Here is a 23,224-nt window from a genome sequence, read left to right on the forward strand (position 1 = left end):
CAGTCAGTGGAGAAAGACCTTCAGAAACTGAGGGTATATCTGGGTGGCCCCTGCCTCCATCACTGACTTGTCACTTTGCCTGTCCACTTCCTCATCCTTAAAATGATGCGTGAACCACAGCTACCATTGGGAGAGCACTTACTCTGCGCCAAGCAGCTTAAGTACACTTCATTCTCACAAGAGCCCTGTGAGACCCTGTATTTAATGCCCACGAGAGGGGTGGGGACATGGGGGGAAACGGCTTGTCCACGGTCCCATGGGCATCCAGTGGTAAAGCTAGAGCTACAATCTAGCACAATACAGTCTGCCTCCAAGGGGGAGGTAGGAGCCCTCAGGGACCACGCTGCCACACAGGGTCATTAACCTCCAGTGGGATGGGCCCCAGGGCAAAGGCTTCCATGTGCATGGCATTTATTAATGGTGGAAACTTAAGTTAGGGGACTGGCCCCGGCTGGGTGGGCCCACCGTGCCAAGGGCTACCAGGCAGATGCGGCTGTAAACACTCCTGAGACTCGGAGCCAAAGGCCCTGCTGCTGCTTGCTGGCCTGGCCAGGCCCCACTAAAAATAGATGGGCTCTCGCGACCAGCTCCCTGAGCACAGCGGGCAGGCTGCTCCCTGCCCCAGCCTCCTCCTCGCCCCTCCCCCCTGTCCCACCAAGCATGAGCCAGGCTTCTAGAAGGAACAGAGATGTTAAAAGACTTCCACCACAAGCCAGAAAGAACTGCTAAGTTGATGCGCAGTGGTCACGTTCCAAGTCCTGGTGCAGCCGTAATCGCAGAGGTCCAGACCCCAACACCCTACCCATCTCCCTCCTACAGAGGAGGCCGTCGACCTCCAAAACCCACACAGGGAAAAAGGGGGACCACCCCGTGCTCTTTTTCCTTTTCCAGAACGGACTCGCACTGTTGACAGCGCTGTGTGGTGTCAGTGTTTGCAGCAGCTTCCGCAGGCGCCCCGGGAATCCCTGGAGCCCGCGGGGAACGAGGCAGCGCTGGGCCAGCGGGGGAACAGCGCCGGAGGCCGGGACAAGCGCTCCAAGCGCACCGGGCGAGGGGCTCTCTGGAGCCGGCGGCTGTGGCGCCCGCGGCCCGGGTGCAGGTCAGGGCTCGGCTGGGGATTTCTTTTCAAAGGTGACTTAGAGCGGCTTCGTTAGGGTAGCGCCCTCCCGGGCGGGCCCTAATGGCGTGTTTGGCAGAGTCAGCGAAACGCGGCGCCCAGCGGCTCGGCGGCGGGGGAGCGCCCTCTCCCGCGCCCTCGCCGTCTCCCGCGCCAGCTAGCGGCGCGCACGGGGCCATTTGCAGCGCAGGCAGCCTCGAGAGCGGCCGCGGCGCCACGGCGGGGAGCGAGGCGGCACCATGGAGCTGAAGAAGGACAGCAACGCCGTGTCCATCGACATGCTGCTGATCGTGCACTCGGAGAAGCGGCGCGCCGCGCAGGGCACGCACTCGGACCGGCAGGCGGACCCGGGCGCGCTGCCGCAGCGCAGAGGAGGTAACGCGCACCCGGCCCGGGCCCCCGGTCCCCGCACCTCGGCCTCTTCGCCCTGGGGCCCGCCCGCCGGGGGGCGCCTCAGGCACCCCCAAATGAGGTCAGCGAGACCGACCCTCTCCCCGCAGCTGCCTGCGCCTCTGTGCCCTGGCAACGCGCAGCCCCGTGATTGCTCCGGAGTTGACTCCCTGCGTGGGCTGGTCGGTGCTTCCGTCAGCCCCCCGGGGAGCCACCTTCCTCCCAGCCATTCTCTGAAGGGTACACAGCAGGGTTAGAAGATGCCTTGGAGGAAGGGGTCCAGAGCCTCAGGCCTGACCCCTGTGTGGCCGAGGCCTGCTCCTCACTTGGCACATTGCGGAGCACAAGGGACCCAGGGAAGTCTGTGTGCTGAATCAGATTTTTTGACACGGAGCTCCCTTGGTGTCCTTGCACAACTCCTGGCCTCAGTTTCCCCTGTTTTGAAGCCTATCCTGGCCCCCCACAGTAGAAGCCATAAAGGGTGGTGTAAAAGGCACACAGGCTTGGGTCCGGTCAGCTAAAATCTGCTTTCTTCCACTCTCACGGATCTATTAATTTTACTCTTCCTACAGATTTTCTGAGGAAAGTCTGAGGAAGGGTAGACTGGAAAAATAAAGTGACTGTTTATAGAGCAGTTGCGGAAAGCAGCACTCACTGTAATCTCCAAAGAGGACACACTGAAGAGAATACAGATGGGGAAATCACAGATGTTAGATGAGCCCCTCAGAAGTTAGGGAATCAGTCCTAGGTCTAGGGGGAAGCCCTCCCGAACCTTCTGGGGGGCTGGTGTGAGGTTTGTGCTAGGCTGACCATGGGCCAGTGCTTTGGGAGTGATGTTTAATAACCCATGGGGTAGAATGACTTCTGCCTCCTACCTGCCCTCCAGCTCCAGAGCTCCTCGGAGTCTGCCTCTGGCTCTTCTGTCTGCAAAGGCCCTGTGTGCACTGAACCCCCACCTTCTACCTGCCCCACGGAAGCAGTGGTGCCGTGATTGGCTTGGCCCCCACCAGTCACACAGGCTGGAGCTTCCCCATATTTCCTGATGACCTCTTGGGGAAAGAAATAGATTCTGGAGGGCTGTGCATGTTATCAGGTACTCCAGTCTCTGGAGGGATTTGGGGCCAGTTGTTTGGGTTACTTGGTTCTTTCATTCTCAGAGCTGCTCCTAGGAGAGGTGGAAATGGCCCACCCGGTATTTGTAATGAGGAAATTGGCAGAGTCCACCTGCTCCTTGATTGAAAAGAAGTTGCCTCTCCTCCAGACACTGTGGTTGAGAAGGCCTCCCCCAGTGTGTGGCAAGGCCAGAGGGCCCCCAAGAGGCCCAGTTCCTGGTCCGCCTATGAGCCCCCTCCTCCCTTCCCCGCCCCCCCGATTACATCTCTCCTAAAGGCTCCAACACTAGAAAGAGAGGAAGAGGAACACAGAGAAGCCCCGGAAATGGCAGGGATCAGGACTGTTCCCTGAGGCGTCCCACCCCTAGCACACACCCTACAGGACTCCAGCCCAATACATTTCACACTCATGACCACGACGGAAGGGAAGAAGAGTCTGCTTGCCAAGGGTCTGTTATTTCTGCTGTTTGTCTCCAAAATTTTCCTGAAGGAGGTTTCTCTCAGACACTAGGCCAGCAGAGAGACTAGTGTCACTTATTTACCATCAGTTCTGTACCAAAGCAGAGGGAGAGTGTCCAGCCTCCGAGGCTGTTGGGCAGTGTTGATGTCCAAGAGACCCCTGGCTAAGCTGGCCTATGGGCCCACACAGCTGAAGGCAGGAAAACACTGAATTAAATTAGCATGTTCCGAGGCCTCCTGTTGGGGCACAAGATCCAAAATGTCCCCACACCTCTTCCAGGCATCTCCTCCTATCTCCCCTCCAGCCCAGGTCCTTGGCTCTGTGAAGGAGGACCTGAGCTCCATAATTGTCACAATGCAGAGGGCTAAGTAAAAATGTGATCAGGTGGCTTTCTGCTGTGTCCTTGTGGCAGAAAGAGTCAGAAGGACAAGGAGGCAAAGAGAGTGTGTGCCAGGTGGCCAACAGAGCTCTCTGCTCTTTCCTCTATGGCCCTTCCATTCTTCTTTACACAGTGCTTCTCAAAAGCATGCCTGGACACCCTCAGCTCCTATCCTGTGCCCTGGAGGAGGTGGCCTAAAGCCACCACCACCCAGTCTAAAAGTGCCCCATAGTCAGGTTTCATTCCTCCAAATTGGTGTGATGTGTGCATTCCACTCCACACAGGTGTCAGCAAGGGTTCTGAGCAGTAAGCCCGGATCCTGGCTGCAGAGAGCACTGGAGAAAAGAAGAGCATTGGGAAGGCACTGGGGTACTTGCAGGGGTTGCAAGGGCTGGAGACCCAGGCTAGAGGCCGAGCTTCCTGGAACAGCACCATCCGTGGCCTAGCTGAGCTGGTCTGTTGAGGAAACCTCTGCTGCCACCAAAGGACCCTAGGGACTCCTTCCTCATCAGGAGCTTGATCTTACCGCAGCTGCTCCCGTTGCCAGAACGTACACCATTTCTGTGCCAGGAACTCGACCTCGCAGCCGCCACTTCCAGCCATGACCAGAGAGAGAGAGAGTGAGAGAAAGCGAGAGCGAGCGCTTCTCTCTTGCATCATCAGCTCCTAAGGTGGAAGCTGACACAGGTCCCTCGGAGTGGCTGTGCCTGGGCCACACTTGTCCATGGTGCATAGGTCCATAGCTTGTCCATAGCTGCAAGGGAGCCTGGGAGACTATCATCCAGGGAGAATTTTCACAGTTTTCCAACAATCACTTGAGTTTCCTATAAGGATAGACCCTCTTTGCCCACCCTCCACCTTACATCATAGCTCTAAAAGCGGGAGATTCCCCGCATAGGGAAATAGGTAGGCAAAATGAATGATGAGCAGCTTCCACAATGTGCCTCCATATTCATGCAGCAGAGATATGGAGTGAAAAATGGGCATCTGTACTGGGAAAATTCTCCCCAAATGATCCTGACAACCACCTTTGAAAACTACTATTCTAATATTTTTCTTTAATGTTTTAAAGTGTGTCTCATTTGTGGGCAGCCTCTCCCGGATGCTGACAGAGCTGGATTCCTCCAGCCCCACCTCAACCTAGATGCATTAGCAGCTGGCCCATCACTTGCTGGCCTGGGTCTTCCCACCATGGAGACCCTCAAACCAGACTCTGTATTCCACAGGACTCCAGGGCGTCGGAAACGGAATCCGGAGATGGCAGAGATTCGAAGGAAATGACGTGCATGGTAACGCTCTTTTCATCTTATTTTCTTTACGTCTCTGTAATTCAACACATTGAAAAATGATGGAAGCTTTCGATTTCACTGGCTCTAGATATCTAATCAATCAGAAAGTAGCTGCTCGTGTTTGCCATGCCTCTGGGGCCACTGTGACCCCAGAAAGTTTTCCCTGGCATTGCATCCCCCAAGTTTTGAATGTGTTCCCCCTGGTGGTGGGGTTGCTCACATCAGGCCCGGTATCCATCTTTTGAAAATTTTTTCAGAAAGGAGGTGGCCTGTTTGGCGACATTATTACTCCAGGCCTAGAGAGATGGGTGCTGTGTTCCTATCTGGCTGGGGACCCAGAATATAGTAAGATCTGAGAGAAGTCCATTTCCAAAGCCTCCTTTCTCTGGTGCCGGCTGTCTGTCACCCTGCAGGCCCAGGACAGCTCTGGGAATGCCATCCATGGACTGACCCTACTAGGTCTTTTTCTGTACCCTTTAGAGATTCATAAGCCCACCTTCCAAGAGCAAACATCAGCTAAACTGCACTGTGGGCACGTGAGAATTCTAACAAGAGTCAGATCTCCACTCCTGAGGCCCCACTAGGGGTCACATTCAGATCTGGGCTCATCAAATGCTGGCGTGAAGAATCCTCTGCAGGTGGAGAATCGGGCCCCCTGCTGAATGAGACCAAACAGCTATGCTCTGCCCTCCTGACAGCAAAAGGGAAGGAAGAAATTCTAAAAGTAAACGCGTTCATCTGCAGTGTTTCCTTCATGCCAGGCAGGATTCTAGGTGTTGGAATAAAAACAGTCAAGACCCCCTGCCCTCATGGGACCATGTTAATGATTATAATCATAATGCTTTTCACTGCAATAGAATCCAGCTCCCTGGAGGTTAAGAGATTTCCTGTGTTCCCTGCTCTATGCACGAAGACAGATCATACTTGAGACATGCTCCTGCCCTGGGGACCAGCCCTTGGAGTCCCGGCTCATGGGCATACATGGTGGGATGGCTTCCTGATCCTTGTTTCGGGACCATAAGACAATAGATGCGCCTGCTCTACCTGGACCAAAGCAGATGCCAAAGTTAGAAAACTAGACTGCAGGCTCATTAGAATTCTGAGAATCAGACCACCAGCAACCTGTCCCCAAAATGCACAGCAGGCAATGCAAATATGCACGCTTGGCCAGTGTACAAGCCGGTGAGTGGAAAAGTGGGTTGAGGTGGGAGGGAAGAAACACAGCCATCTTGATTTGTTATAGCTCTCTTACCTTGAGTTGTCAGAAATTCATCTTAAGGCTTCTCAGCCATGTTATTACATTAGGAGATGATTGAAATACAGTGAATTTATCCTACTTTTACCATCTTTAGGGCCCCTGATTTGAGGGAAGGTTAGTAGGAAAATACGACAAAATAAAGAGCATCACGGGGCACCTAGCTGGCTTAGTCGGTGGAGTGTGTGGCTCTTGATCTCCCGGTTGTGGGCTTGAGCCCCATGTTGGGTACAGAGATGACTTTAAAAAAATAAAAATCTTTTTTAAAAATAACTTTAAAAAACGAGGAGTGCGAAAGTAGTTCTTGCCAAACCACCAGAGAAAACTGAGAGTTTCAGGTAAGTGGAGGCCTGAAGAGAGGCTCTGCAGAGCCTGGAAAAGATAAGGGTTGCATCACTCCACCAGTATAGGTATTTTAAAGTAAAATTTTATGTATATTTTCAAGTTGCACATATGCATGCAGAAACTAAAATCACGGCTTCTCTCTCTGTGTTTTCTGACGGTGAGACTCTGAGTACATACTTCCCTCACTGGCGTCCAAGGCACCCAGCCCTGGAAACTGGATGGCTTTCATCTGCAAAGGAGGCAGCTGATGGCTTGTGCTGGTGGAGTATGCACAAATGTGGCCGAACGTGGGGCAGATCCAAAAAGGCACATGTTCCCCTTCTCACTGCCCTGTGTGCTCCTTGAGCCGGGGCGTTGGCAGGGTGGGGGGAGCCTGGACTGCTCCAGACTTTTCCGAGCAGCAGGTGTTCGGGCCCAGCCAACCCCACTAGCTTGCCCGGCAACGGGCTTCCCCTGCTGTGATTGGCTGCTTTCCTTGGTCCTGGCCGAAGTCTGCCTAGCAGCATGGGGACGGACACCCCATAGCCACAGGGAAACCAACTGTGCAGCCCTGACTATAAATACCCACAGCAGCTATGCCAGCCAATCGTCCTCCTTGAGGATTCCCTTCCCGGATCCTGTTTCCTTCATCTGCCAGCCCAGCAGGAGATGTAGCCAGCTGTGCCTGAAGGAGGCAGCCTCGCTGTCCTCGCTTGAGTCTGGCCTAGAGCTCCAGACCAACATCACCGTGGATTGGCACACTCAGTGCTCCTAGCCCTCGGCCAGCCCACCGACCTCAGCCCTCAGGGTGAGGGTCCTGGCTGGGCCTGCTCATAGGAGAAGACTAGAGCAGGCAGGTTCTCCAGGGCAAGACCCTGCCAAGGGGATCAAACAAAGATCCAGCCCAGCTCAGTGACCTGCCTATCCACCTTGACCACTTCTGCCTGGGCCCAGGTGTGGGAAGCCCTGAGTGGCAGATCTGGTTGGGTGCACAAAGGAAGATGTCTGAATGGAACCTGCTGAGACCAGCGCCCCAAAGGCAGGCTGATTTCCAGACCCAGGCCCTACCCCTAGCGACCACTTCCAGTGGCAGGCCCGACACTTTTTGCAGACCAGTGGGAGGCCAGGGAGAAGAGGGCAGGCCAAGGTGGTCACTGTAGGGGAAGGCCCTGCTGCCACAACCCTGGTCCTTCCCCAGCCCCTCCCCTGACACCCCCCCGCCATACCTGCAGCAGCCTCAGCAAGACCAGGCCGCCGTAGCAGCTGGTAAGGGAAAGATGTAGGAAAAGGCGTTGCTTCCCATAAGAGGGGCAGGTAAGCCTGTGGGTTCCCCCTTCATGGCCTGTGGCAGGAATGGGGCCTTTCTCACAGCAGCCTGACCCCACTAGGCTCTGAGGACAGCTCTATGTTCCAAAGACATAAAGATCCCTAGTGCGTGGAGAGAACATTTACATAGTGGGGACCCTACGAATGTCCGTGAAACTGACCCATACTGCAGGTCACCCCAACTCCTAAGCTGGAGTAGAAGGCAAGCTGTTCCCATTCTGCTCAGAGGGAGGCAGGAGCTTGACCTAGGAATCAGGAGACTGGGGGCTCAAGTCCCTGGGGGCAATGTCTTTAGCCAAAAGTTAGGCCCAGGCAGCAGGCCTATCAGCTATAAAATGGGGGTAGGAGCCCCACTCCCCGGGCCACTCCACAGAAAGGGTGATGATCAGCAAGGCATCCCTTTGCACTTTGGCAGCTGAGCCCGGCCACACTGAAGCTGGGACCCATGGGAGGGGCACCCAACTTCTCGAGAAGAAACCCAGCCTCTGCTGGCATCGCTGAGAGATGTAAGGGTGTGTGCCCACAGGTTCACAGTCACTTGCCTTTGCATTCGGGTGTGTAAAGGGGCTTATTCACACGTATGTGCACACAGATGGGCACACATTTAGGTCAGGCCTGGCATGAGTTCACCCCCCATCAGCCTGCCTTTCTTGCAGATGCACACAGTTCCCTGGTTGGCCCCGGGGCAAATTCCACCATTGTCCCAGTGGTCACTGCGGATCTGTCTTGCTTCACAGGAAGCCTGGCGGAGAAGCAGCATCCACAGCAGACGCAGGTCATCACTTCCTACGACAACCAAGGTAAGGATTCACCACGCCCCGTGGCTTCTCCTCCAGCTCCCATCTGTCTGTCTCTGCTCTCCAGGCCAGAAACACAGCAAGGGAAGAGGCAAACTTTCTTCTCTGCCCTATGGATGCTGGAGCACCCTCTCCCTCTCCTTCTCCCCGAATCCCATGGGAAGTAGTGAGAGGCTGCAGGATGACATGGGAGAGAGTGATCAAGTCCTTGGGCCACAGAACCCACAGCTGTCCTCAGAGCCCTTGCTGTCATCACCAGAGCTAACATTTATGAGTGCTAACCATGTGCCAGGCACCCTGGTGGTCCATTTACATAATTATCCTCCTGCAAATGAACTTCACACTCCTATGTGATCCATACTCTCAGCTGGCCTCGATTTATAGATGAGTAAACTGAGGCTTGGAAAGGTTGTCATAGGTCCAAGAGCACAGAGCCAGAAAGCATCAGAGTGGGGGGCAACCTGACCCCCACCTCCCCACAGCCACCCCCAAGACCTATGCTGTTAACCCTCACACAGCAATTCTTCCACAGAGCTTCTGGAAAGCGGCCTTCCCCCTGCCTGCTCACTGCCCAAGCCTTCCCTCCTCCTGAGTCACAGCGGTTCCCTGGCCTCTCCTTCCGAGACGCAGCCTTCCAGGGCCTTCCACCCAGGGATGAATTTAACTCAGCAAAGGGAAGTGAGAGGGCCCTTCCTTGAGAATCCTCACTTCATAGGGATGGGTTCTGGGGGATTCTGGGAGCCTCAGACAAGGGTGTCACCATGCTGACTCTGCAGTTGACCGGATCTGAGAACACAGGATGTGTGTGGGGGGGGGATGGGTGTGGGGGGAAATGAGGCAGCTGGGGTAGAGACAGGAGGACTCTACAGCTATAGCTGGAGGGGAGACCAGATTAAATAGAGACGCCACCCCCCCCCCCCCCTACCCCCACTCCGCCCCCACCCACATACTAACCTCTCACTTTGGTTTCCTGCTCTGTGTTAAAGACTGAGGGCCTGGTACCTGAGAGCTCTCGTAAACTCAGCCCTAAGCTTGCACCACTGCTGTTCTCAGTGCTGATGCCCTGACTTGTAAGGAAACTATCTGACCATGTCCAGGGGGCAGTGGCAAAGTAGGAGTCCCAGGAGGACTTAGAGTCTCTCGGGGAATTGCCCTCAGTAACAGACTAATCCAGCATCCCCACAGACAGTCCCTGGCAGGCAGTGAGGAAAGGCCTGTCAAGATGGATTAGCAGGAGGCCAAGCTTCCTTGCAACCAGGGCCACTGTACCTCTTGGCAGATGGCTCCAGAACAGGCCCCACTCAGCGGGTCCCCTGCCTTCCCCCTGAGCACACAGCCAAGACAAACCTAAGCCCCCTGCCTCCCCGAAATGGACCAGCAGCACACACCTCACCACAAATCAAAAAGAACCAACACCTCACGAACATGAAAGTGGATTCACCACTACATCACTCGTCTTGCTTAGTTCTGGCTACACAGCATTGGGGTCATGGTGTTATCCCTGCTTGTGCACAGGAAAGCCGAGCCAGGGGATGCTGTGGTCACCGAACCTGGTGCACTTGCCAGGGCTCCACAGGGCACTGCCCCCACCGTGTCCCAGGAAGATGGGCATGGGAAGGGGCCCACCAGGCCCCAGAGCCTCACCTAGCACACCACACCCTTGCTCTCATGCTCTCAACGTGAAGGCCACTCATGTTCCCCCTACTAGCACTCGAGGCTTCCAGAGAGCAGAAAGAATGGTGGGCTTGGTGTCCTAGGTGCAGAGCAGAGCCTTGTAGGTTGGAATGAGATGGGCCCAGTGGGGTCCTGTGAGAGCCTGAGCCCCAGTGAGGGAAAGGCTGAGCCTCTCTGGGGAGGAACTGGAGTCCAGAACAAAACGGGCAAGGGCTCCTGCCCCTCCCTGCTGAGGGAGACAGACAGCCTTCAGAAGTAAAGTGCAGGGTGTTGAATGAGGCTGAAGGAGGGAACAGAGCCGTGAGGAGGGTGGGGGGAGAGTGAGCTCCCAGGGGTGTGTGTTAGTTTCCTATGGCTACTGTAACAAATTATCACAAGCTTGGTGGCTGAACGCAGATATTCTGTTCAAGGGCTCTGGAGACCACAAGTCCCAAGTTAGTCTCACTGGGCTAAGTGTCCACAGGGAAGTTTCCTTTTGGAGGCTCCAGAGGAGAATCTGTTCCTCGACTCCTCCAGCTTCCAGAGACTGCTGGCCCTTCTTGACTTGTAGCTGATCACCCATTGTCTGTGACCACTGTCACATTGCCTGTTCTCCATATAAGTAGCTCAATCTCCTGACTCCGTTTTATGAGAATCCTTGGGATTACACTGAGCCCACCAGATAATCCAGAATGATCTTCCTCTCTCCAGATCCTTAACTTAGGCACATCTCACAGTCCCCTCTGCTGGGTAAGGTAACATTCACAGGTCCCCAGAATGAGGGCCTGGATGTCTTTAAGGGCTATCACACAGCCTGCCACGTGAGGACAATGTAAAACAGAGTCACTGAGGGAGGCCACCCTGAGAAGATGACATTTGCATAAGGGAGGAGATGAGGAGGCCAGTCTTATGGGCATCAGGGAAGAGCTTTCAGCAGGAGCACCAGGTATGAGAAACCTAACGCAGGGGGTGACAAACAGATCCCTGGAATCTTGGATCTTCGTGAGAGGGCTGAGAGGGCTGCCTCAGAATATCAGTCTGTAATGGGTGGGTGGGTGGAATGACAGGAGCGTGATCCCCCGAGTCCCTGTGATTTCAGGCCCCAGAAGTGACTCCTGAGTTTCCTTTTGAGGCTTCTGTCCTTCCAGGTCCTGCACCCTTGTCCACATGCAGGCGCTCTGGAACCTTCATTGACAATGCAGGCACTAGGGTCACACTGCCCACACTTCCAGACCTGGGAAATTCCAGTGGGCTCTGCTCTGCAGAAGGAACCCTGAAGGGCTCTGAGTTTTCAAGAGCCCAGTGAAAGCCGGAATGGGTTAGCAAGTTAGGGGCATGAGAGACGCCCTTTGTCATCCCCCCAAGCCTCACGGGTGCCCCCCCAGTGGTCTCAGCACACTCTGCTGTCAGGGGGTCATCTGGTGATGAGAACTGTTGGGTGGGCCTTTCCCGCTGCGTTGGCCGAAGACTGGTGAGGAGTCTGCAGAGCTGGACTGCCCCTGCCGCCCTCTGGAGTGCTGCTCCCGGGGTAGCAGGGGCACCTCTTCTTGGGTGTGGACTGCTGCTCCCCGGGCAGAAACCACAGCACGCCTCTGCCAAACACCTACCCTGGAGCTCTTTCTGAGTGTCTCTGAATTACAGATGCTTTAGCTGAGGCTTCCTGATTCTCGACTCCTGCAGGGAAAGATTTCCAGGCAAAGAACCCGGTTATTAACCCGAGTTCCAGTTCCAAAAAGTGTTAGTGAGGCCCCTTCGGCCAAGGGTGGCAAGTATCTGACATGAATCCCCCAGCCCCTGCCCCCAGCCACACACATACACACACACACTCACGTGCCCACAGTCCTCGCTAATTAATCGACACTCCAGGCAGCCACTTCCAGTCAGTCAGAGTTAATGAACAACGGGAAATCTGTTTGCCATCTCTGCATTAGATATTCTGAGCAAATTAGGCCTGGAGACAAACCCTCATTCAAAGCTGCAGAGACCTGGGGAGAAATTGCTGAGGGGGAGAAGTCTCCTGACCAGGTACAAGGTAGACCCCAGGCGGTCGGCCATGGCCGTGCTGGGGCTTGCCGGCTGCGTCTCCATATCTCAGAGGAGAGGGAAAAGGAAACAGAGCTGCTGGCATCTGGGAAAGGGCCCCAGCAACCACTTGTCAAGGGGAGCAGGAGACACCTGTGAATGTGCTGCTCCTAACACACCCAAGGCTGCAGCTTCGGGGTGTTGTTTGGGTGACAACTGGCAGAACCGGGGAGGGGCACCGTGGGAGAGCTAGCCAGGTGACCTGACATCCCAGGAAGGGCCTCCTGTGGGTTTGGTATGACCGTTAAGATTGGTGTCATGGTATCTGACTGTACTTGGGTTTTAGTCCTTACTTGAAATTTTGCTCCAAATGATGTTCCACTCTTTATCATCGGAAGATTGGTCAAGTTAATTTTTGTCTTAAATTAAGAGTTTTATGTGATACAGGAATGTAGTAGTCTGCAAAATCTTAGCATTTCACACCTTTAGGAAGCGCAGAGCTCCTCAGTGATTCTTGCTTATGTAAGACAGCACACCCAGGCCCAGTTTCTCAGGCAGAGAAGTGCCCCCCTCCAGCCACCCTGGCAAGGGTCCTCATACACCTGTGTGTGTGTGATAAGAGTGGGTATCACACTCCCACAGATCAGGGAGGCCAGAGAACTTTGTTGTTTTCCTCAAAGGGGGCTGATAAGCAATGCTGCTTTGGGGGAGAGTCAGGAAATGGGGCTCAGGAGAATAGTGGAAGTTGAGCCCCTATCCATGAGCAGGTAGAGAAGAGGAAGTGCAGGAAAAAGAGAAGGGATTGGAAATGGCTGGTTGGACCTTGCAGGCCACATCAGTGTATCAGAATATCTCAACAGCCACCCTCTGCCAGGGCTTTAATAGTCCCTTGTTTTTCAGCTCACTCCTTCTTTGACAAAGAAGCATGGCTGAATTGGGGGTGGTTGGAAGGGCCTAGATGTTAGATGTGAGAAGTTTGGGGAAGGGGTTTATTGTTGAGCCCTAAACCAAGTTGTTCAGGTTTGCAGCTTCTTACAGCTTCTGGGCATTGTTCCAGTCCAGCATTTTCTGAATTGTGTTTCACAAAATAGTACTGGGTCATACTGACTTCTTCACTGCAGGACTTCTCAGAGCATTACATGCTGAGACCTGAGAAAAGGGGAGAGAGTGGGCAGGTTTTTAAAATCCGTTTCTTGTAAGGCATCTTGCAGCCAAGTACAGCTTGGCACTCACTTTGGAAAACACCTGAAAGTGTTTCAGATGGAAAAAGTGAAAAGGCAAAGGACGACAGGCCCATGCAGCATGAGAAGACACACAGGAAATGCTTGCTTTTGGCAATGGCACCCCGATCCTAGGAACAGAACCGAATTATGCTTTGAATTCTGAAATACTTAAAGTCTTAATTATAAAATCACACACTGATTTTCTTTCACAGTGAATGTGCTAGAAACTACACTCAAAGTGATGTTAACCTCTACAGAGTAATGCTACTTGGAAGGCCACATTGTATCTTACAAAATTATTTGAGAATTACCCTCTTTGGCATGTAGAGCAAGTTTATGAGCCATACAAGAAAGTCAATATTGTTACTCTGTGAAAAATAATTGCAATACATTTAGTAGGGGACCTGTTAGTAAAAAGAACTCTTACAAAATTAATAAGAAAAAAAAATACATGAGTAGGAAAATAAGCAATTCACAAAAGAAGAATTTTAAATGGCAAATGAACATATGAAAAATACACTAAAAATTAAATACACAAAGATGAGATGTCATTATTCATTAATAAAAATTTCTGAGATTGATAAAAATCAAACACCAGTGAGTATATCAGTGACCTATTTTTATATTACAAATCACCCCAAAACTCAGTGGCTTAAACCAGTAAGCGTTTACCAGCTCACAAGGGCACAGGTTGGCCAGGTGTGCTTGCCTGAGACACACCCAGTTCACCGCAGGTCTTGGCCCAGTTTGCTCCTGTATTCGTGGTCAACTGGTAAGTTGGCTGGAGACCAGGAAGGGTAGGGCGGCCTCACCTGAGATGCCTCTACTCTGTTCCACGTGGTCTCTCCTCCTCCAGCAGGCCAGCCTGGGCTCATGCACATGGCATTTGTGGCTAGAATCCCAAGAACGAGGACAGAAGCTGCAAAATTTCTTGAGACCTAGGCTCAGAGCTTGCCCAGCATCACTTATATTAACATCACATGCTAACTAGCCAAACCACATCGTAAGGACAGACAGCTCACATTCAAGGGACAGAACGAAAGACCTCTCAGAAGTACAAAGTTTTGTGACCAGTTCTGCGATAAAATACAGCAAACACAGCGGGCATCCTCTCGTGCTAAGGGTGTGGTCCTCAAATGATAAAATCATTCACTGGAAGTTTGCTAGTATATAATGAAAGTCTTAAAAATCTCTATAAGCTGTGATCCATACTTAAGAATTTATTCAAAAGAACTGATTTGAAAAGAGCGTAAAGAGATGTGTATCAGAATGTTCAGACATCGCTGATTATAAGAACAAAACATTGGGGAAAAGTTAACTATCCTACCAAAAGGGATGGCTTATGTGGATTATAAACCCTGTGTAGAATAGAGTACTATGCAGCCCACTGAAAATGATGACGTAGGACTATATTCACTGACATGTGAAGAGTCAAGAAAAGAAAGCAGGTTACGAAGAACATGTTTACTATAATCCTGCTTTGGACTTTCACTCTTTATTTTATATCTTCCTGTATCATCCGGATTCTTGTTTTAATTCTGCTCAGTCTTTTTTGTTCAGTAGGTACTTATTTTTTTTTTGTTTTAAATTACTAAATTCAAATTGTATATAGTTTAACAGGTTTTAATGTATGCATAACGCTTGCTCATGTTACCACCCCTACATTCAGAATACAGGGCACTTCTGTCACCCCAAAATTCCTTTGTGCAGAATCTCCGTAATTATATCCTCTTGCCTCTCCTAAGAGTTTCTTTGCATTATTGAGAAGTATTCCTTTATATAGACGTAGGACCGGGTGTTTACCCATTTACCCACCGAAGGACATTTAGGTTGTTTCCAGTTTGGGGTCACTGTGAATAGAGCTTCTGTAACGTTTCTGTCTAGGTTTCCGTGTGAACGTAAGTGTTCATTTCTCTGGGATAAACGTTCAAGAGTACAGTTGTTGGGTCATATGTTCGGTGTATGTTTTGTTTTATATGAAACTGTCAAACCATCTTCCAGAGTTGCTACTTTACAATCCCACCAGCAGTGTGTGAGATCTGATTTCTCCAACTTTGCCAGTATGTTATCACTGTTTCTTATTACTGCTCTTCTAATAGGTATGATACCTCATTGTGGTTTTAATTTTTTTTCCTAATGGCTAATCATTTTGAACATCTTTTCTTATGCTTATTTGCCATCTGTAATCTCTTCTTTGGTGAGTATCTGTTCTTTTACCCGTTTTCTAATTGGAATGTCTTTGCACTTCTGTGAAAAAATCAATTTGCCATATTTGGATGACTCTATTTCTTAACTGTGCTCCATTTATCTATGTATCTATCCCTTTGCCAATATCACACTGATGACTGTAGCTTTATAACACATCTTAAAATCAGCTGGCTGGAGTCCTCCACCTTTTTTTTTTTTCCTTTTTCAAAATCGGTTTGACTACTCGAGTTGCTCTATCTTTCCATCTATATTTTAGAATCATTTTGCCTCAATCTAAAATATATAAAATTCCTCCAGGGAGTTTGAATGAAGTTGCATTAAATTTATATAGATCAATTTAGGGAGAATTGCCAATTTAACAATATTGAGTTCTCAATTCATGAACATGGTATGTTCTCCCACTTACTTATGTCTTCTTTAATTTTTTAATCATATTTTATAGTTTTCAACATTCAGCTCCGGAACTTTTTTAGGCATTTCCATTTTTTGGAGCTATAGTAAATAGTAATTTTTTAAACCAATTTCCAATCATTTGTTGCAAATATAAATATAATCGATTTTTGGGTGCTAACCTTGTATCCTGTGACCATGCTAAACTTTATTAGTTCTAGGAAATTTCTTTGTCGATTACTTGATATTTCCTATGTAGATAGATGTGTCATGTGTGAAAAAGGAGAGTTTTATTTTTTTCTTTCCAATCGATAGGGCTTTTATTGCTTTTTGTTTGTTTGTTTCATTTCACTGGGTAGAACTTCCAGTGTAATATTTATTAAGAGCAATAAGAGTGGACATCCGTGATTTGTTTCCAATCTTTGGCGGAAAACATTCCATTTTTGACTATTAAATATGCTGTTAGCTATAGATTTTTCATAAATACCCTTTTTCAGATTAAGGAAGTTCCCTCCAATTCCTAGTTTATAGAGAGGTTTTATCAATGTTAAATTTTGTCAAACGCATTTTCTGCATCAATTGATATGATCACATGGTTTTTCTTCTTTGGCCTACTAATATTATTAGGTGAATTACATTTATTGGTTCTCAAATATTGAACCAGGCTTGAGTTGCCTAAATAAATCACACTTGATTGTGCTGTATTAGTCTTTTGCTATATTGCTGGATTTAATTTTCCAATATTTTTTGAGAATTTTTGTGTTCATAGGAAATATCGGTCTGAAAACACAAAGAAAAAGAAAAGAAATATCAGGCTGTAGGGTTCCTTCCTTGTGCTATCTTTGTCTGGTTTGGGCATCAGATTGATGATGGCCTCATGAAATGGGTAATGAAATATTTGCTACTCTTCTGTTTTCTGAAAGATCTTATTTAAAAAATTGGTCTTATTTCTTTTTAAATGTTTCTTAGAATTTGTCAGTGACTAGACCTGGCATTTGTTTGTTTCTCAAAGGTTTTGAACTACAATTAGTTTTTTAAATGGGTACAGGGATACTGAGGTTATCTACTCATTGGATGAGTTTTGGTAGTTTGTAACTTTCAAGGAATTGGTCCATTTCATCTAAGTTGTAGAGTTTATGTACACAGGGCTGTTTGTAGTATTCCCTTATTATTCTTTTAATACATATGTGATCAGTAGGGGTCTCACATATTTCATTCCTGATCCTGGTGTCTTGATTCCTGATTTGTGTCTTACCTCCCTTTCTTTCTGGTCAATCTTGTTCTTAATTTTGCTGATCTTTCCAAAGAACCAGCTTCTGGTTTCATTGATTATTATCTCAGTATTTCTTCATTTTTCTTTTTTACACCACACTATTTCTCCTCTCCTTCTGAAATTTTAATAACATGAATGTTAGACCTTTAAGATTTATCCCACAGGTCCCTGAAGTTTTGTTCACTTTTTCTTGCTGTTGTTCATATTGGATAATTTCTATTGATCTTTCTTCAAATTCACTGATTCTTTCCTCTGTCATCTCCATATTAATACTTAGTATATCCAGGTAATTTTTCAATCTATTGTATTTTTTAGTTCTAAACTTTCTATTTGTTTCATCTTTATAGTTTCTGTTATTTTGTTAATTCTTGCTGTCTTTCCATTTATTTCAAGACAATTTGCCCTCACTTCTTAGAGCATGATTACTATGGCTCTCTGAAAGTCTGTCTGATAATTCCAAAATCTGTGTCATCCTGGACTTACCATCTGTTGATTATCTTTTCCTTTCAAGTACAGGTACTCCTGGTTCTACCCATGCTGGGTAATTTTGGACTGCAGCCTTTGCAATGCTATGCAGACTTGCCCTGCACATTGACTTCCCAGTGGCCACTCGAGGCATTGGCCTACCCCATCAGTTTAGTTCCCAAAGACTGTGGTATGATGCTTAGGATGAGATCCATGTATGTTCAACACAGAGGTGACCAAAAGAGTTCATCCATACCTGCATAGATTTGCTTTCTTGAGCTCCCTCCGCTTCACAATTCACTTCCCAGTTCTCCAGCACAAAAGCTGGACCTCAGTTTCCCCACCCTGCCAGGTACTTCTCACAACTCTGTCTGCACCTAGAGACAATCAGTGGGGGACAGAGAGAGAGAGGAAAAAATTGAGTATTTGCCCCCACACTCTAGGGAATCATAACTTCTCTAGTGCCCTCCCTCAAAGACTTGGGTGCTTAAGGTTTTGTCTGACCAACAAAATCACTGCTACACTGCTACCAACAGACTTTGCTAGGGGCTGAGTGAGGAAATAACAGAAAAAAGGGTGGGGGTACAGCAAGGGATTTCCCCCCACACTCTCTGACTCTTAAGAGGTTTCCTTTCTTACTCCACAAGCTGGAAGAAAGGACTTCTCATGGAGCACAGCTTCTCTCTACCCTTTGTGTACTTCTGGATTTGGAGTTGCCTTTGAGTCCAGTCTAAGTAATATGACAGGGGAGGGGAATGGTGAGCTCACTGCAAATCTGGTGGTGCTTTAAATGCTAATCCTATTCCCCAGCTTGCCTTCTCTGATTTACCTTACAGAATCCGCAAATAGTCGCTCCATGCATTCTTTCCGACATTTATGGTCACATTCAGTGAGAAAGACAAGGTAGAATGTTCTTATTCCATCTTGCCTGGATCTGAAAACTGTCTGCTTGTATTTTTTTTTTTAATTTTTTAAACAAGAGTCATTTGTATATTCAGAAGAAAGCTTAAAACCAGTCGTGTTTTGTTGTTCAAACATCTGTCACGGGACATTGCACCCTTTCCTGGCAACATCCGGCTGAGAATATCACCTCCCGTTCCTTTGCAGGGACACAGCTGACTGTGGAGGTCCACCCTCGAGATGCCATGCCCCAGCTGCTCAAGAAGTTCTCCTTGGCTAAACGTACGTACGTACAGGGCTGCGTGTGTGTGGAGGGCTGGCAGGGAGGAATCAAAGTCACTTAATGGGCCAGATCCCAAACTAGGCCTCTTATGGGGGCAAGAGAAGAGTAACGTAGGTCTACACACTGGAAGGAGGCAGAGGCATGACGGGTGATAAGTGATACCCACTGTTCTTGAGTCTGTGCAATTAAGTGTGGGTAACCCAAGGCATTTAGCTAAAGATGAATTTTATCACAAGAGTGTTGTTTTTAGATACCATTTATTGTCTGCCCCAAAAGTGGCAGACCCAATGGTAAAGATTTTATATTCATTAACTTTTTAGTGTTTTGTATAAACCAACATTATCCCCACCTTATAAGTCAGCAAAGTGAGGCCCAGGAAGGTAAAATACCTGCCCAAAGGACCAGCTAGAAGTGGGTCAGAACCAGGTCTGCCTGAGACCTGTACTCTTAGCCACATGCTTGGCTGGCTTTGGTGCAAGGTGCATAGACTCGGGCCCATGATGTCTATTCCAGATGTCTGGTCCTCTCTAGACATCTGTCTACCTTATGGCTAAAGGGGCCTAGGGAAATTCTGGCTCAGGTTCAGGGCTCAGGTTCTCTCCATGTCCATGTATGGGCAAGGTAGGCCTTTCTGGCTGCCTGCTCCTACAGCCATTGGTGGTCAGAGTCTCAGAAAGGCAGTCAGGGTGTAGAGCAGACAGGCCCTGGAGTCAACTGGCTGGGCTCAGATCTCTGCTCTCACCTTGGACAAGTAGCTTAACTTTCCTTTTGGAATCAAATTCCTCATCTATGGAAGGAGGAAAATAATTCACCTTCCTTCATAGGACTGTTGTGAAGTTAAATGAGATAGTCTAAAGCACAAGGCAGGCATGGGAAGTGCACAAGAAACGCTAGCTTCTTGTTGAACCCTCATCACTCTACCAAAGAATGGAGATGGAAATAAAATATAGATGTAAGAAACACAAGGACCACTGTTTCTCTGTGCCTCTATTCATTTGCAACCTTCGGTTGTTGTATTTACAACCTTCGGTGGATTTCAAGGGTATGTAAAACAGCCCACGTTGACACCCTACTCCCCACCTCCTCCTGGTTCCATCAGGGACCCACATCTTCCTGACCTGGTTTCAAAGCAGCAGCCCCTCTCCTGGAGGAGTCTAATAACCCTTGGCAACAATTCTGTGAGAACAGTCCAGGATTAATAGGATTTGGTTGCCTTGAACCTTCCTGAGGAATCATTTAATGATTGCTTGACCTTTCTGGGTTTCAACTCCGTAGGAACTTCCTTTCACTTGCCCCACATTCATTTCTTCCCGTGGTCAGTTCTTATCTGGCAATGAATGCACTGGTGATCTTAGCAACCCCAGATGCATTCCAAGATGGCAGGGGACTCCAGAGCAAGGCGGGAGCTCCAGGATCCAGGCAGACTCACAGAGGAACACTAGTGTTGATGTACGAGTAAATCCTGCCTTTGCTCACAGACCACCGTTCTCTCTCTTGTCATTCCCTCCCTGGTTCCCAGTGCTTCCTCAACCACAGGAGGAAGTCCAGAGTCATTCCAGCAGTAATAGATGGTGGGTGATATGGGAGCAAGAAGGCGGGGGGAAGACAGTGAGAAGGAGGGGTCAGAAGCCAAGACCACCACCTAGACTATTGTCTGTGCTTGCATTTGGATTTCTCTTGAAGCATCTCCACTTCTGACCTTTGGGATATTGCAGGTTTACAAAGTGATAAAAATGGAAACACAAGACCCCGGCAGCCTGGAACGAAAGATGCCCACGGTGAGTTGCAACGCCTGCTCCGGGGCCATTCTGTGGTATGGTGAATTGGTTTAGCCTCATAGGCCAATCTGTGTGAGAGTTGGGGGCCACCCCTGGGCTCAGGATGGGGATGAGGATCATGATTGATTAGCGATGACTGCCATGGACACAGGCAGGGTAATGAGAAGCTCACACACCATGTGACCCCAAAGCTGAAACATAAACCCCAATAACAAGGCAACCCATTACAGAAAACATATTAAAAACAGAATTCAGAGCTGTGTTAACTTTAAATGGAATGCCAAGCATCTGCAAGGTAGGAGGCATGTGAATACACAGAATGGGACAGAGGGTAAAACCCTGAATGGGATGATAGATGGTCTGCCTTCTAATTCTATTTTTGTCCCTCACTCACCTTCTGTGGGCCTCAGTTTTCCTCTCAGTAGACCAGATGACGTCTCAGGTTTGGCAGAGTTTGGCACTTCTTCCCATTGTTTTGCTTTAAAATTAGAATAATTCAGTTAATGCCACTGGTATTTTAAATGTATTTATGCAAAATCATATTTAGAGCTTATGTAATCTCTTCAGAAGGTAAATTTAATGAGGCATAAATCATTGTGGGTATTTTTAATGTTCAGATATTGTAAAATGGAACCAAGAAAGGGTAAAATTAGTAATAGGGTTTTGAGTCCTATTTTAGAAATGTCATCCTTCTTTTCAGTGGGGGCGGGGGAGACCTCATTTGCAGAGTTGTGCTGAGCAGAAATTTGTTAAATGTAAGTCCACTTCATATCCACTTAGGTCAGCCTGCTAGCCCTTGTCAGAGAGTGGCAGGAGCCAGATTCTGTGGAGGGAGAAGGCCCTGAGAGCCTGCTGCCGGTCCCTAACTCCTCCCTTGGAGGTGGCTGGACAAGGGCTGTGCTCACACCACACAGGATAGGGACTGACAGTGATCTAAGTAATAAGAGACAAGAGATCCCAGCTCCAGAATCAGAGATGTGAGCCACAGTGGTGCTGGGCCTCCAGGGAGCCCCAGGGTAAGAGTGTACTGGGCAGAAGATTTGGAAAGGGTCCAGGAAACATCTTGGCCCCTTTAGAAGGAATAGAAAAACAAAGAAAGAAAATGCTGGGTTGGTGAGTGACCACCACAGCCTCAGGGGCTGGTTTACACAGCCTGCCTGCCCGCCCCCAGCACGCTGTGCCCCCTCTTGGGAGAGGAACAGCCCTCAGATTCTGGTTGTGTCTGAGCCCGTGAGGTGGTGAGGACCCACTCAGAGGCTTGGGGTCAAAGAGACCAAACCCCTCTAGGGGCCGCTGCAGATGTCAGCAAGAAGCAAGAATGCAGTGCAAAGCAGCCTTGGGGAATGTACCAGAGCTAATGGGGTTGTGAGGAAGGAAGGCCTGGTTCTTAACAGGAAGGGACCTTGCAGCAGTGGGGAAGTGCAGGCGGACCCACATGGCCTGCTCAGACAGCTGACTGGAGTTTGAGAGCTCCTCTGTGGCTGGAAGTTGGCCAGCTCCCTAACCAGCTGCCACTGCCCCTCAGCTGATGCTGGCCCAGGAGGGTTGTGCAGGAGCTCCTCCCACTCCCTCACCCCATGTCTTGGGCCTGTGGCACCAAGGCACGGGTCTCTCACAGACCTTGAGGGATGCACAGGCAGAGGCAGCCATAGCCCCCTCAGCAGGCACCGAGGTTTTATACCTTCTCTCCTGTGTTTGCCCACAGGGGACTCCCAGCCCACACCCTCCCAGGGAACAGAGTGCCACTGACCTTACAACGCAATCCACCATCTCCTTCACTGTCCCGGGGGCCCCAAAGATGTGTGCTGCAGCCCGGTGGCTGAGTCCAGCAGCCCCCAGGGAGGGGGAGGTCCTGAACATCAGGCCCCTGTGAGAACCAAGGCTTCATCCAGCCCCCAGCGGACACTTTCCCATGTTGCTCTGTGGTTTCCAAGCTGGCTGCCGTCCTCTGGGGGCCCAGGAGCACCCATCCCAGGGGAGTTGGGTTATCAGCAAGTTCCGGGATGAGTGTCCCTTTGGACCCATTGTCCTCACCTACACCCTGGCTTCCCACCCACCTTGCCTGCTTTGGTCGGCCTTTTGAACAAGGGAACCCTGAATAAGAGGGACCCTGCCAGAGCCCAGGCTCCCTGTCAGCCTGAGACAGGAGTTTGCTGCCCATCCATGGCTGGTCTGACCACTGGTCAGTTAGCCCTGCAGCAGCTGACTGGGGCTGTGCTGTTCCCTGGCTTCCTATGAGAAAGGCAAGCACAGATGAGTGATTCTGGGGCCCAGCCTCTCTCTGAAGCCTGCCCGCAGCACTTGGGGTGCACGTCACTAGCATACACTTGGCTTTCCTGGGGTCCTCCAGTCTCCAGCTATCTGTGGGCTTGGGAGAAAGCTTGTCTGGGTGCCAAACCCACAGAAGATTGCATGGCCTGGTGTTAGCACACCCTCCTTCGATACCCAGGGTGCCTTCCACCCTGGGCGCCGTGGCTATGGCACAGACCCTCCCTCCTTGAGCCCACCAGGGACTGGCAGCATTCCTGGACACTTCCCACGAAGCACACTTTCCTGGAACAGTTAGCAGGAATCTGCAGA

At 49.8% G+C, this 23,224-nt stretch overlaps 1 protein-coding gene across 1 annotated transcript in view; it reads left to right on the top strand.

Annotated features, from left to right (window-relative positions):
- Positions 1–1,090: 1,090 nt before the first annotated feature.
- Positions 1,091–23,224, top strand: part of KY (kyphoscoliosis peptidase) — a 43,272-nt gene continuing 21,138 nt past the window's right edge. The window contains exons 1-5 of the mRNA XM_032869647.1: positions 1,091–1,492; positions 4,685–4,747; positions 8,390–8,452; positions 18,791–18,865; positions 20,582–20,644. Coding sequence (XP_032725538.1) covers positions 1,357–1,492; positions 4,685–4,747; positions 8,390–8,452; positions 18,791–18,865; positions 20,582–20,644 — 400 coding nt within the window. The 5' untranslated portion in view covers positions 1,091–1,356. The remainder of the gene's footprint in view (positions 1,493–4,684; positions 4,748–8,389; positions 8,453–18,790; positions 18,866–20,581; positions 20,645–23,224) is intronic.

The sequence above is a fragment of the Lontra canadensis genome, unplaced genomic scaffold (assembly GCF_010015895.1).
Source record: "Lontra canadensis isolate GAN:19392208 unplaced genomic scaffold, GSC_riverotter_1.0 scaffold38, whole genome shotgun sequence".
In the NCBI taxonomy this organism is placed as follows: Eukaryota; Metazoa; Chordata; class Mammalia; order Carnivora; family Mustelidae; genus Lontra; species Lontra canadensis.